The following is a 15,472-nucleotide window of genomic DNA, read 5'->3' on the forward strand; positions in this document are numbered from 1 at the left end:
CACACACACACACACACACACATCAATCATACAGCTGTAATCTTCAAACCTTAAAATGTTTTGGCACTGCATCAATGGTATATCTCTGAAAGACTGTGTGTCTTTGTGTGTGTGAGCTTGTGCATCGGGTGCAATCCACGTAAATGTGTTCATGTACATCTGTGTGAATGTTTGTGCGAGCGAAATCAAAGGAGCGGCATCCTTAAAAGACCCAACATTTCACAAACATGAAGTCTGACGCAAGAAGAGAAGAAAAAAAAGCGGCAAAAATTGCATGAAGGACGAGACGAGAGGAAGAGGAAGGAAAAAAGGATGAAAGAGAGAAGGATGAAATGGATGATGGTGGAGATTCAGATAAAAGAGGACAACAATTTAAAGTAGGAGGAAGGTGGGAGGGTAACTGAAGAGCAAGAAAGTAAGGGGAGTGGGCAGATAGATGAGGACCGACAGGAAGGAGCAGTGAATTAAGTCGTAAGGTGGCAAGGTAAAAAACAAGGTCAATGACAGAAAGAGGGTAAGAGGACAAGAAGAGAGAAAGAATGAAGGAAATAAATCAGTAAAGATAGGAGGTGAAGGAGAAAGGTACAAGGGTTAAAACGGTATAGAAAAAAATCACTAATAGGGTGGATAGAGGAGGTTGGAAGAACATAAGAAGAGGAATTAAAAGGAAAAAATGAATAAAAACAAAAATTATGGACATATAGAAAACTGAAAACAGAGAAGTAGAAACTAGACAGAAATCAGCAAAGAAGGCAAGGAGTAAACAAGATGAAATAAGAGATCAAACGAACAAGAAGTATTAAGAATACTCATCTATGTACACAATATGTTTTCTTCTAAGTAAATAAAAAGAAGAAAAAGATAAGAAAACACGGACAACAAAGAAAATAAAAAAGACACAGTTTGGTCGCCGGTCCTCCAGAGATGCCAAACAAATAAACAACAAATCCTCGGGATGTAGGGATGCCGACGCGAGAGAGATGGAGAGATCAAAGTATGTCTTTCCTCCTCGAGAGGAGTAGAGCCGAGAGGAAATAAGAGAAAGAAGGCGGGACCATTCGGGAGAATGAGGTTGGTGGAGCGCCAGCTTCGCTTTCAGCTCCGCCTCACTCTGGAAAATCCCCGTTAGACGATTAAAGACTGAGCTCTGTTTGCAACTTATTTAATGCAAGGAAACAGGTTTGAAATAAGACTTTGGAAATGTGGTGCAGCATTTATTGTGTCTGTAAGAATGTTTATAATAAACAATCAAATATTTTACTTTCATTTCTTTGGCTTCTCTGCTCTCTGTTCTTTACATTGTGTTGGAATTTCAAGAGGTTTTCAGTCAAATTTATGTAGAAATAACTTTGAGGTTCACAGTCTTGTGCACCAATCAGTCACACATGCCCCTAAATATAACACAGTTTAAATCTAATAAATAAAATATAATGCTGTTATGTGTCTACGCAGTCAAGCACAGGTAGTTACAAACTCAGTAAGTCAACGTAGGGTTTCTCAATCATGTAAAAGTGGCAGAGAAACAGAGAAAGTCTCAGCAGAACGGCTGATCTTACAAAGGTAAAGCTACAAACATATAACACAGGTTGAACGCATCGCAGTTGCAGCAGATTGTGAGTTTGTGTGAGAGCAAAGCATGAATGTGTGTGTCCTTTGCATTGGTCAGTCACACGTGTAAAGCCTGGCTATTCAAAGGCAGAAAGGAAAGCAGCTGAGAATACTGACTGTTAATGGACTTTGTAAGTATCGCAGCTCATTAAGACATGAGAGGATTTGACAGAAGACAGTTTTAGCCTCATTCTTTCAGCTGCAGCATCTGTGTGGTTTAATGCTCAGAAAACAAGTCTAAAGAACAACAATTTTTTTAAATCAAATGCGTCAGCTTCTTTTTCTTTTGGCTCGCCTCTTTATGGGTTGCCATAGCAGATCCTCTGTCACACCACACCTCTGCAGTCCTCCTTCATCCATGAATCTTCTCTGTGGTCTTCCTCTTTTCCTCCTACCTGGCAGCTTCCTATTCAGCATCCTTTATCCAGTATATGCACCGTCTCTAAACCATACTTAGGTCTCACTATCATCTTGTAAACTTACCCTTTCACTACAAATCCCCCCTGACACTCGTCTCCACCCACTCCACCCAGCCTGCACTCTCTTCTTCACCTCTCTTTGCGACTGTCTGTTGATTTGTATGGTTGGCCTCAGGTATTTAAACCTCCACTGCTTGCAGGTTCACAGTTACACCTGTCTCCCTGTCCTTTACACACATATTCTGTTTTGCTTTTGTTCCTCCACTCTCCAGAGCATACCTCCACCTCTCTCTTCTCTAGTCTCTCAATCAACACTCTTAAAGCAAACATTGTAGGAGTAGGAGTACTACGATTACAGATGCAGAGTCTATATGTGCAAATATGATAAAAGTACAGCAAAAAAGTACATATAGGTCCACTGTGTATCAAGACTTACATAACAATCGAACTGTTGTACATTTATCACTAATGCTCATCGAGGGAAGACTTCACATGCTTGTAAAAAACGATGAGGTCCTCCAGAACTAGTGATGCTATTTTCCAGAGAAGTGATTGGTCAGTAGATGATTTCGTACCTGCTCTAGAACATAATCTGGCCCTGAGCAGGTTAGGTCTGCAGCAGAAGTTAGCACGGTAATGTACACTGAGCTGCAGATCTATGTAAAATCTTGAGTTTATTATATTTTGAGCAAATATAGATGTAACCTGTAAAGGGAGACGAGAAAAAGAGACACAAGCACACACGGGGAGCTTATTTTGCTGGCCGTTCAGCCATGTTTACTACAGTATTGTTCCCATCTACAGTTATCAGCACAGCTTGTTGAGTTCTTTTTTAACATCGTCATAGATATTTTCACCACTGGTTTATTTTCTGCTCGTTCACTCGGAGGATGTTTAAGCAGCATTATCAAAAAAAAAACTAAGAGCACATCCTTACAGACATACTGTACATACGACACATACAAACCAAAGCACACGTACTCATACACGCACGTCTTAGAATAGCATCACTCTGATATATACAGATATAGAGAATGAGTAAAAAAAAAACAAGAAAAAAAAAGAAAAACTATTTTCAGTTTTTACATCTCAATATAAGAGTCATACCAAAGACATGGCCACCAAGTGAGTAAACAATAGATAAATAGATATAAAACAAATACAAAAATAAATAAACATAAATACTTGCATTAATTGATAAAAGATGATTTGAGTTTTTTAACTCACTGTTTACTTTTAAACATGTTTTTTTGTTCAAGTCTATATATAATCAGCGCACCACTATTAACTGATAATTTTACCTCAACAACAAAGTACTGGTTCATTACCCAATCGGAGAACGCGAAAGCCCGCCCCTCAGCCCCGTGACTGGGTGGTTGACGTATGTATCGTCTGTACATTAGCCGTTAACATCATGTTCGACATGACATGATCACGTGTGACACAGAGTCACTGTTTTCAGCACCATTAACATCGCCATGACTGTCACCATTGTACCAACATCCACAACTTCAGGTAGGACACAGCACTGTCCAGATAAGAAAACTGTAATTATCAAGACTTTTTTTGTTGTTGTTTTTCCTTTTTTTCTTTAAACATTTGCTTTCCTGAATTTTTCGGACCACCAACGGCTGTGGTGTTAAAAACACGTAACAGTTTTTTAGCATACCTGCAAACCTTGTTAGCATCAGAGCACTGCTTTACTTGCTTTAAACTGGCTACTACACATATCCCTATGACGCCTTCGAGGACTTGTTGTTTGCAGTGGAATTTTAGGGGTGAGGTTGCAGAGCCCCTCAAGTTTAGTTGTATGACACTTTCACATTAGCATATTATGGTGGCTCTCGTGCACATGTGACTTCAAGGGCTCTGGGGAAATTGGCAGAACCATAGACTGCATATGAAAGATGGACGTGGAAGTCTGCATTCATTCTAAAGCAGCCGACCGAAGCGAAGTGCTTGGACCAGTTTCCCATAAGACAGATCAACCGTGGCTCGGGACCTCAGGTCGCAAAAGGCAAAGATGACGACAGCCATCCATTTTTTATACACAGTCTTATAGTCGCAGCACATCCACAAGATCCAAACAAACATTGTGTGGTAGTGAAGTACGAGTAGCAGCAGATTAAACAGACCACAGCAAAAGCTTAGAGAAACTGGGTGTGCTAGAGGATGTTATTCAGGTACTGGGCAGGGATGATTTGGCTCTTATTTGTCTAATACAGGATATGTAACCACAAAGTACATCATTAACCATGATTGCTAAAAAGCAAGTATATAAGCTGCTCGTAGCGATTTGCTCTACCAACTGACCTAAAGTACACAAGAGACTGTAATTTTTCCCACCCTTATCCCTTCAAGACCTTACAATAAACTTGTGTACTCTCGGCATACAGTTGAATTGAAGCCACACTGGATACAGAAGCAGGAAGAAACTCCAAAAGTAAAGGGCACACTGCTCCCGTCTACTTGTAATCTAATTACAAGTTATGTTTTCCGGATATAATCTGTCAGGTGAGCTTTTTGAAGGACTACACTCTAAATGTTGGCACAAATTCGTGGCTGTTTAATGTGGTTTTTACTGTGACATCTGTGCCATACAAGTAGTTTTTTGTGCTCGTGGCTGTTAGCCATAAATATAGATCCCCTGAAGACTTGTCAAACCAGAGCAAGTGCACAAACATCTATGGGGTTTATGTTTCAAATACAAATGCTTGTATTTGGTGTGAAGTTGACGAATCACGTGTTCGTTAGATTCTGATGAAGACTTAAAGTCAACACATATTGTCTGACTTTGCCAGAAAGCTTGTAGAATAAATCATCGTTGTACTTGAAAACAGAGTGCCTTGGTTTTGTTTTGTTTTGTGCCATCCCCAGTCAATATCTAGCATCACTTCATAAATTGTATTATTATTATTTTAAAGATCTTCCAATTCCAAGTCCTAAGGTTAATAAATCAGTTAAACTGGCATCATGAGCAGCTAGTCTTCATCACTGCATGGTGCACTAAATGCATTTTGAAAAGCGCTTTCATCAACATACTTCTTAATATGCATCTGGGTCACATAATGTAATGTTTTCTACATCAGCTATCCTTAAAATAAAACCACAGCATAGGTTGAAGTATTTCTGGGATGGCCATAAAGATCAGATCACCTTAAATGCACAGACTAACCCTAAAGGCTTTTAAGTAAAAGGAGAAAGAACGTCTTTGAAAAGAACTTCAAAGAGAGGCTGCCGGAGAGAAAGCTGTTGTGTAAAATGCAAGAGGACAAATGCTGGCTTTGATGCAACTATTTTTTTCCCTTTAACTGTTCTTCCTTTGAGTGGTGTTGCTGACCCTGCGTGATTCTTTCAGCATCCAGCAGCTTCTAATTAATATCAACACATCCACACCTGGGAGCAGCAACATTTAAACTTCGACCTCTGAAGCTGCTTACTGATCAGCTCTGCTGGATATGTTCAAGGTGTATCTTCCTGCTGCAGGTCATCGCAACAAGAGTTTAAAGGTGCAAAGAGGATTTCTTTGCCAATCTGCTTTTCCTTTCTATTCAACAAACATACTGCAAATCTATCAGCCTTTGGGGGCAGGGGTACATAAGGATATCCAGAGCAGCAGCTAATGGATATCTGAGCCAGGATTTCCTGCTCTGTCCAGAAGTCTTTGTTTACTATTGCAGATTAATTTTAGAACTGATTGTTTTGAGATTGCATTTGCCAAAATTCAATCCCTTATTTGCTCTCTGGACAGACTGTTTACCTGTATGCAACCAAGGCCCTGTGCTAATTTAATAGAAGACCAACAGGACTACAAATTGACTACAAACAGAAAACAAAAGCATCTGCTTCCAGATTTCAGATTCTTCTTATTCTTATGCAGACATCAGTCTGAATTCAAATCTTCAGAAATCTTTAAATCAAAGACCTGATTGTGGATTTATTTTGTAAACAGCGCCACCTTTCACTCGACCCTTGCCAACATCTTGTTTCTGAGAAGAAACGGCACCTAATGCTGACTAGCTAGCTTAATAAAACATGAAGGTGCTTTGCATCTTCAATTGTTCGTATTCAGTTTGCTTTGAGCAAATGTCTGTTATTCACTGTTAAATGTATTCAGCAAAGTAGTGTTGATACCGTAAAGAGTAATTTCTCACTGTTTTCTTTGAAAAATGTTGTTTGTGGAAACCTTCATATTCTACATGTTACGAGTTCTGAAAAACTTTGGATGAGATTTAGAATTTCACAAGAAAATGAAGCTTTTTCACTCAAAAGTCATTCGTCTAACTACAGCTTATTATAACAGCTTATATCTGACATCTGTATTTATTCAACTGTACATCACAGGCCTGTTTGTGGTGAGTTACAGCATGCCATATGGTGGGAGCCATGGCAGAAGTTGCCCACTTTCACATCCTCACATTTAGTCCTGATTTATTTTTTCCAGACGAGTCCTTTCTCGTGTCGGGCATTGACAGCGCAGCCGGGATGTAAACAGGGAGACTTTTGCTATGGCTGCTATCATAACACATATGGATGAGTGAATATATCACATGTAGATGTCAGGCCTACATTTCCATCATCGTGGTCGCATGAGATCGGAGCCAAGCGTACAAGATTACGTTTCTTTTGGGACACAACTGACGGATGGTTGTGAGGGACATGCAACCTTTTGGTGTCATAATTGGACACAAATTAGCAAATATTGTTGTGTTTTATTCTTGCTAAAAGAAATGCACGACTTTGTATGCATGTGTTCTTCCATGTTACTGTGATTCTCAAAGTATGAAATATAACAAGTTCGCAATGAGTTGGTGATTGCAATGTTAAAAAATGTCTATTTTTTGGATGCAAAGCAAGATATCTTTGTTACCAAATGTCTGACAAAGGACTGGCAAATGACTTTTTTCAATTTAAGTCCCGACTTTACAAAACCAAATCACACCGAACCAAACTGATTGCATGTCCCATGCATTTCTAGTTTCCTAAACATTCCTCGGAAAGTCTCTGTTGTCTTTCTTGGGTCAAAGGCTCAAGTTCATGCAGCCGACCGCTTCTCAATTATCTCAAACTTCACAACTTAATTTCTTGCAAATTATTTTACTTCTTGTACAGACCGTGCAGGATAAAAAAAAAATCTAACACACCTTGGTCCCAGGATGAGGGATATTTTCCTTCCCTCAAAACTTTTAGAAAAAAAATTCGAAGATTATCCCAGTTCAGCATTACTCCGCTGACTTCCCATGGCTCATTCATGCTACTTACTCCCGGACTGCTTTGGTCCCAGATTGCGCTTCACATTTTACAATCAAGTTTTGACAGCCTCTCAAAGAGCTGCCTGACACACAGCATCTTCTTTTCGTGCTTCTCTTGGCGTAGATAGTCCTGGGATGAGAACTGATCTCAGGCTGAGCCTTGGTCCCAGACTGCGTTTATAAGTTTAAAAGCCACTGTTGGCTTAAACAGTTGTCTCATATTCCAATACCTCTTTGCTGCCCATCATGCTGCTCCTGTACTGTATCCGGGGGCTGATGCCTGATGTGGTCTCCAGAAGCAGAATGGTCTTGCGCAGACGTCGATCGATAAAGTGCGCATCCCATGCTGGGTATCGCTTTCTCGGGAGGTCGATCCGGATCACGGGTCCCTCATGTGCACGAGATGACGAGGAGGTCCTGTGAAGGAGTGCAGGAGAGGAGGATGGGGAGGGACGTACCTGGAAGACAGGCAGGCAACTGTCTCTGTCCCTCTCCCTGTCCCTTTCTCGCTCCCCGGGAACTGGCTCCCCTGTGTCTTTAGTCCTGGGCAGAGTCCTTGGAGGACTGGTAATGACTATATCCGTTTGGGATCCTTGTGATGGAGTAAGGCAAGCATCAATCACTCCCGCCACCCCTCCTGAACCTACCACGCCCTCGTCAACACATCCTCCCCACTGTGAGCCTAGAACAGGCCCATCTGGGTGCAGCCAGCAGTAGTACACCAACATGAAGAAGGTTCCCAGGGCAAAGCTGCAGGCCACCAGACATACAACCACCAGGGCAGAAGAATCGGCCGTTTGTGGGTCACGGTAGGTGTACCAGGCGGCAGTCAGCGCCACGTTCTCAGCCAGTGTCACAGAGTAGTAGACAGTCATACGGAAACGGCTGGGGCCCTCTTTGACATTGAACCAGCAGAAGATGTAAATGATGCCCACCACCATGTTGTAGATGATCTCCTCCCACTTGGACATGCAGAAGTCAGTCTCACCTTGGATAATCCAAAAGGTCATGACACACCTGGAAAGACAACACAACAATGCAGCTAGTCTCAACAACAATGCGCATGGGCCTTATAATAAGATATAATATACAGATTCTTTTGCAAAATTTCAATCAGGTTGTAATAGTATTTTATAACTTTGCACTCTTTGAAAAGGAAAATAGATTAGCCCAGAACATGCTTCAGAACGCCAACAAAGTGGCATAAAATGTTTCTATATCAAAAGATTATTTTAGGACCCTACAGTCAGCTGTTAGAAAGCTAATGATAGCCTATGTGTTAATAAGCTACTGTAGATAACAGATGTACATAAGGAATCTGCAAACATAACACATTTCTTAACTTATAGACACTGACATTTGCAGTCAGTTTTGTAGGAACTGAGTTTCAGTTTATTTGTCTTTATTGCCCAAGTTTTAAAATTGAAGACAGTCATGATTCCCACTGGAAGATTGCTAAAGATGCTTGTGATCCCTCACACTTTTCCTCTAGCTCCCCCAGCAGAACCAATTATGCAATCATACAAAACATAAGAATCTAGAAGACTCTCTCCAGATAATGCTCCAGTCAAACAGCCCTAGAGACCATCTGGCAACCACTGGTCACAAGAGATATATAGTGCAGCCATGAAAACTTTGTTGTAACTAGCAGGTTGCCATTGTTGTCAGTAAACACCAACTGGTCAGCAAACAATTGTGAACTACTTGCATGCAGTAATGTCTGAAAAATGTGCCACAAACTGGAAACAGAGACTGTTCGCCTTCAAAATAAAAGTTCCTGATTTTGAAATCTGTTGGTTGCACAACTTTTACTTTCAAGAGGAACATTTACTGTCTCTATTTTCCATCAAATGTTTTCTAGTTTTACAACAGTTCTGAGAGTAAATGGCAAATGTTTGCAGACATGATGATGTCCTCCATGCAAACTACAGGTAAAACACCCTGTTTGAAACCATTTTCACAACTGCCAACAAACTCCAGCAACCACTCACAAACTGGTTGCCAATTAGTCTCTAGGTCTGCATAGCTGAGGGCTTAGCAACCTTTTTGGCAAGCTTCTCTGTTTTCTCTGTTTACAAGTTTACGAGTGGCAAATACTTGTAATTCTAATGACCAACTAACCTTCAATTAGCATCACTGTCAGGATATACTTTGTTTATAGAACCAGTATTGGAAAGGCTCAAAATCACCAGAGCTCTCAAAATACTAATGAGATATTTTTGGACTGTTTTTTACTGTAAACTTTGTTTGTGAGGCCAATAGAAGTGAAATTAACTCAGCTGTTGACATAATTTAACAGAAATCCACAGAATTTTGTCTTTGCCTTAGAATTGCAAATTACTGTATCCAAGTGATGCGAGCGAACAACATGCCAGATTTATTTAAGCCTGCAACAGCTGATTTTCTGGACAAGCTTGCAGCTGTTACCGAGCACTATTTTGTTTCATTTGAGCGATTTCTCCATAGTCCACAAACCAGTGTCTGACATCACAGAGGCTATGTTCATCTATTAAATAAAATCTGCGCACTTCACAAACATCTGAGGGAAATTAAAGGTCTCTTCAAAAGCTGACTGCTTCTCAGTGTACACCAGCTAATTGCAAACTCTGACTGCATGCTGTTTGGTGCTGAGCAGGATGTGAAGAGAGGATATTTAAAGCTTTGTTACTGAAAAAAGCTGTGAGAACAATCACAGTATGAGAGCAGTAAAAATGAACCTGTAAAGTCGTGAGCTGAACAGCCAAACAATGCGATGCAGCTCGCTACAACGCCCCGAAAACCGAGGGAGTTGCACATTCAGGTGATAGTGCTCTGTAGGGTCTTCACCACAAGTAGCACCTTTCACATTGTGCCATTGTTTTCACATTTGATTTATATCAGTAATATAAAAATATTGATTATAGCTGCCTTGAGTACAGGAAGTCACAAATGAACACTAAGACAAAGGGGCAATACAAGACAGATAACATGAATCTCTCAGTTGTGCCTCAAAGTACATCCCTAAACACAAAGCGATGATATCAGGCAATCCATTTCTAGAGAATTTAATGAATGCTCCTGGCACAGAATATCACATCTAAGCCATTTAAAGTAGAGCGAACACATACAAAAATGCCCGAATGCAAATCATCGCTGGGCACGAGATAAAACGTTAAGACTGACCTTCTCCCTATAGAAGGCTACATTCTTTCAGCACCAATTTGCTAAACCTGCTGTATGAATAATTACAATTAACACTGAAAGTATTTTATAAATTAGCCCCTGCTAAATGTCCCTGCTTGGGGGAAGAACCTGTAAAGTGTGTAGGAAGCTGTTTTCTGCGATTTAACAAGCAAGAACGAGCAGATTAAAAAGGTTTATGTATAAAGGGAATATATTTACCAAACTTGCTCTTTATATATTGTATTACTTGACTTTCTTTAGTTTGATTTTTGTCTACCTGCTGTTGGAATGCAAGTTGACTAATATTACTGGAACAGAGTATAGATTTCTCTCTATAACAAAAAAAAATGCAGCAGGTGTCTAATTCTTCCCATTTGGGGTCCAGATTCTTAACATCAGGTCACATATGGCGCACCAGTGGCTGACGATGAATATGCCGAAGTAGAGCTGGAAGACGGAGGCGAAGAGAGCAAAGGCCACGGTCCTCGCCCCAATCGTGAAGAAGTGCCACAGCATCTGGGCGATCACGGCCTTGTAGGACATGGGCAGCTTGTCGTCGCGGGAGTCACGGAGGACCTTCTGGTAGGAGGCGATCATCCAGGCCAGTGAGACCAAGGAGGCCGAGGCAGATAGACCTGGACAGAGGGGGGGAAACATAAGAGGACTATAGTTATTAACTTGACTGAATAGCTCATAATAAACAACACCAGTGATATTGTTAAATAGAATTATAAAGCTACCCGAGCAGGGAGATTACATGCTGCAGAGTGGTAGAAAAGAGAAAAAAACCCTAAAAGTGGCATTTTAATTTTGACCTTGGAAAGAAAAACTTTAAACTGCATCTTAAATTTGGATGTCGCAGTGTGTAGATTGTGTGGTGTGCGGATGCAGAAAAGAGTTTGAGATGTCAAATAAAAGGTGAGCCGTTTATCAGGCTGATTTCAGAATCCAAACAAAATCAAAAACGCAAGCAAATTGAAACCCAATAGTCACAGGAGCATCCCGGGAATAACACGAGGAGCCTCAGACAGCCAAAGTACGCTGACTAAACAGATGACGCAACAAAGGGAAGCCCGAGGCTGCACGCAGAAGGCTGATGGGGGTCTGAACACAGGAGGGTAACGAGACAGCTGAACATAATCAAGAGGCACGATGGAGAGTAACACTAACCAGAGGAGAGTAACACTAACCAGAGGAGAGTAACACTAACCAGAGGAGAGTAACACTAACCAGAGGAGAGTAACACTAACCAGAATATCAACAACTGACGAGAAATTAACAGATTGAAGCATGAACACCGAACAAGGCAAAGGAAGGACAACAACAAACACAAACAACTAAACGGCGAGAGGAGGCTAGAATCACACAACTAAAAGGCTTCACTACACTGGACTAAGAAACACAGACAGCACAAGATCAACTTACAACAAAGGATCAAAATCACTATCAGGGATTCTTCAATGTTAACTAACAGAGGTAGTTTAAATTGCCCCGTGTGGCTCAGTAAAGTGGTCAGGTAATTGTAAGCTGATTTATTGCTTGTATTATGAAATGTCTGAGATGTGGTCCGTGAGTTCTGTAACTAAGAAAAAATGTACTTGATAAAAATGTGCCTTCTTTTCTTATCAAGGTCTTCGTTTAGTAATGCTGCTGAATTAGGCGTCTGCTTGGGAGTCCAATTTTGAAAGCACACTGAATCTCTCCCAGTGGGTCAAGAGTCAGATCAAATAACTTCCAGCTTTTAACTTGAATTTAAGTTTAGGGGAGAAAAACAAAGTCCCAGCGATCCAAATTGTCAAACGTGGAGACCCAAGACTGCGGCTACAAGCACTCAGCTTTGGTGTGAGTTCGTGGTGCGCACTCTTGTGAATGTAAATGTAATGATGCTCGTCAGTGACCTGCTAAGCAGTGAGGAAAAATGCAGTTTAGTCTATGTGGAGCAGCCAACTTCTCATCACCAGTACTGAGCCTTGAGACCTTTGGTGAAATCAGAGATAATCACATACATGTGCTGAGAACAATGAGCCGTCTACAGACAGCTGCACTGTTTAAACTGATCCGGAGGAGCACAACCAGAAGACCTCACAGGGGAGGTTGCCCTTTTTAAATCAGGTATGGTTTTGCCTTTTTTTAGTTGGAGTCACAAAGCTTTAGTCCCAGCTTTAATCCTTCAGGTGGGAATACATGTGAAGTACTAAGAACCATCTCACCCTACAGTAGTATGGCTTTCGTTTTTTGAACATGCTCCTACAGTTTTCTCTTTTTTCCACGCTTGTTCCCCGAGCTTAAAATGTGTTTATTTATTTCCCGCCGTGCTGAGTGGAGGCCTGCTGGAGCATTTCCAGTTGTTTCTTTTTATTTTAATAACCCTGTCATCTTCTAAAGTCAGTTCTTTTTTCTCATTTTGATTTAGGCAAAGGTAAAATGTGTTTTATAACTACTAAGTCTACTAGTGATCTCAATCCATTCCCACAGTGAGTACTATAATCCTGAGGATCGACAAAGGAAGTCCTGACGTCTGGGATCTCTTCATGAGTCTACTGTATGAGGAAAGGGACACTCCCAGGTTGCTAACAGAAACAGGAAGCTTAGAAAGTCTGGGATTACTCCAGGATTCAGAGCTGGAGTTGTTCAAGTGATCAGCATAAGGAATGTGAGAGGTTTGGACAATAATAAGGATGAGATTGGTGAACTTACTGGGAATATGGCTGAAACCTTTCTCTGACATCTGGTTTAACTTCACTGACATAAGGACAAACACAAAAAAAGGGTTAGGGTTGCTGGCTGTCAAATTTATCTGGACTTGAACCAGTTTCTACTGAAGTCAAATAATCATTAGCCCGCACATGTAACTTTCAGGCCTGCTGCGAACCGCCCAGAGCACAGTTTAGCATATTAAATATTCATGCGTGTTAATCATGCAGTCTTGTCTCAAATTAGCCGTGAATCACACTGAGAAGGCATTAAAATGTGAGCAGAGAAAGAGCGGCACCGACTTTGCATTTGATTAATCTGAAGATTTTTCTAAAATATTTCTCTTAAAAACTGAGATCAACCTTAAAAAGAAACTTTAAAGTCGACTCGGAGGTGCAGAGTTTGAACTGGTCCTCAGCTGGAGAGCGCCATTTTTTCACAAGTCAGAAAACTTATTGTGTTTAAAATCTCTTTTTACTTTTTCACTTTTATTCAATTTAAATGCTGTTGCACATGTACGATTTTCCTAGCACAGCAGGGACACAGTGCTAGGCACATATTTTTGTTTACATGTGACATGTTTCTTTGGTTTTTAATATACTTTTTGTCTTCAGTTTTGCAGTGTTTGTAGTTTGTCTCCTTATTTCTAAACTTGGCTCTCTTTATGCATCAGCTTGTTTCGTCTAACACGAATGGAAATGGGGGGAAATGGCTGAAACTATTAAAACACCATCAAGCGTTGCGAACAAGCATTCTCGGCGTCTGTGCGGCTTGGATGGAAAATGGAAAATATCGTGACAAAACAGCAACGGTTTTGTTCCATCTTTGAACAAAAACAATTTAACACAGACCAGTGGCAGGCCAGAGAAACCACAGAGTGTTTCCTTAATGAGGTCTGATTAAAGGAGAGAGCTGTCACTCCTTTACTGTACAGCCTGCTTGAAACAATATGTCTCAAGAGGACTCAGCAGCATTAAGAACAGAGAAAATTATGGGCTACCTTCACCAGACAAATGCTATATATGTATTAATAAAGGAAAGGGAGTTCTTTAAACTTCAAACCTCTGTCTACTTTGATTTGATATATGAGTCATTCCCCTTAAGCTGCTTTAATTTTGGAAAGGAAATGATCTCCAATGAATTTCACAGAAACTGAAACATCTGGTATTGCATGAACTGAACTCTTTGGGTTTTTACATCTGTGCTATTTAACATAATTAACATAATTTTGTCCTGCTTGCTGTCTTTGATATCATTCAGCTGCTTCAGCTGAGAGGATCTCGTCCCAAGTTTATTCGCACTTCCAGTCGACCATCTTGGACCACAGCTGGCAACAGTAGTCTTTGTTCTGCAGTGGAGATCCACTCTAACATGGGCTCATTTAGAAGTGCTTTATATGTTTCAACCTCTCAAGATTACTCAAGATAACTTGAGTCCAAGGCTGTGGAATCCAGCTGTAGGATGAGAGACTCGCTGGAGAGGCAGCAGATCATATCGTTCAGTTATTTTACTTTACTGCACTTTTCCTGAGGGGAGGAAACTACTTTTCTCAGCTGGCTGGGTAACATTTCAATAACGCCCTGAAAAAGTTGGATGTTTTGGTGTATTCACTTAGGTTGCAGCCACCGTGACCGTGACCTGGAAGAAAACCAATGACACGATTCGTTTTTTCAAATTCTAAGATGTTGGAGAAATGTTTAAGCGTTCTTTATTCTATGTAGTTTTTGTTGGTTTTAAAGTGTCATCAATGTGATGGAACATTTTATGATTGTGCCCTTCTCTGTGTGAAGCTGGCCTTACTGATGTGTCCGTGGCATCATGTTTTGTCTTTATACAGTCTTTATAAGATCGTAATAAGTCAACTGTACAAGCCGTCTTTGAATGGAAGGCTCTGACTCAATTCTTTGACCATGGCGAGTTTCTATAAATGGTTCTATTATTTGTTGTCAAAAGCCATGCTGCCATGTTCCTTATTTGTTCTTTTACCCCTTTGCAAATTAAAATTGCAAAAAACAACAACAACCTGTTTGTGTGTAAATCGATTTGTTTCAGATTTTAGTAACAATGTCAGTGATCAGTGGGTTCATTTAGCTAATGTGGATTCTGGGATCCAAACAGTGTCTCTAATCTCTAAAAGTTGAGAGAGCCAAACATTTGACCCCAGACCATTTCCCCCGGGATTTCAAGGAACGGATGATGTTGTCTATAAACAATGAGAGATCTGCAATGAATCGCCTAGTGGATGGGGATGCAAAAAAAAGAAGAAAAAAACCCCCAGGAAAATGACCCCCGTCATCAACGAGTGCCCAGTGGAGAGAGTGGACAGCTTCAAATACC

At 40.7% G+C, this 15,472-nt stretch overlaps 1 protein-coding gene across 1 annotated transcript in view; it reads right to left on the minus strand.

Moving 5' to 3' along the window:
- Window positions 1-3,244: 3,244 nt before the first annotated feature.
- xkr7b (XK, Kell blood group complex subunit-related family, member 7b) overlaps window positions 3,245-15,472 on the minus strand; it is a 103,556-nt gene continuing 91,328 nt past the window's right edge. Inside the window, exons 3-4 of the mRNA XM_005747976.2 lie at window positions 10,857-11,076; window positions 3,245-8,296 (exon numbers count right to left, since the gene is read on the minus strand). Of these exons, the coding sequence (XP_005748033.1) occupies window positions 7,483-8,296; window positions 10,857-11,076 (1,034 nt within the window). The 3' untranslated portion in view covers window positions 3,245-7,482. The remainder of the gene's footprint in view (window positions 8,297-10,856; window positions 11,077-15,472) is intronic.

This window comes from Pundamilia nyererei, unplaced genomic scaffold, assembly GCF_000239375.1.
Source record: "Pundamilia nyererei isolate P.nyererei 1_Seehausen unplaced genomic scaffold, PunNye1.0 scaffold00210, whole genome shotgun sequence".
NCBI lineage: Eukaryota > Metazoa > Chordata > Actinopteri > Cichliformes > Cichlidae > Pundamilia > Pundamilia nyererei.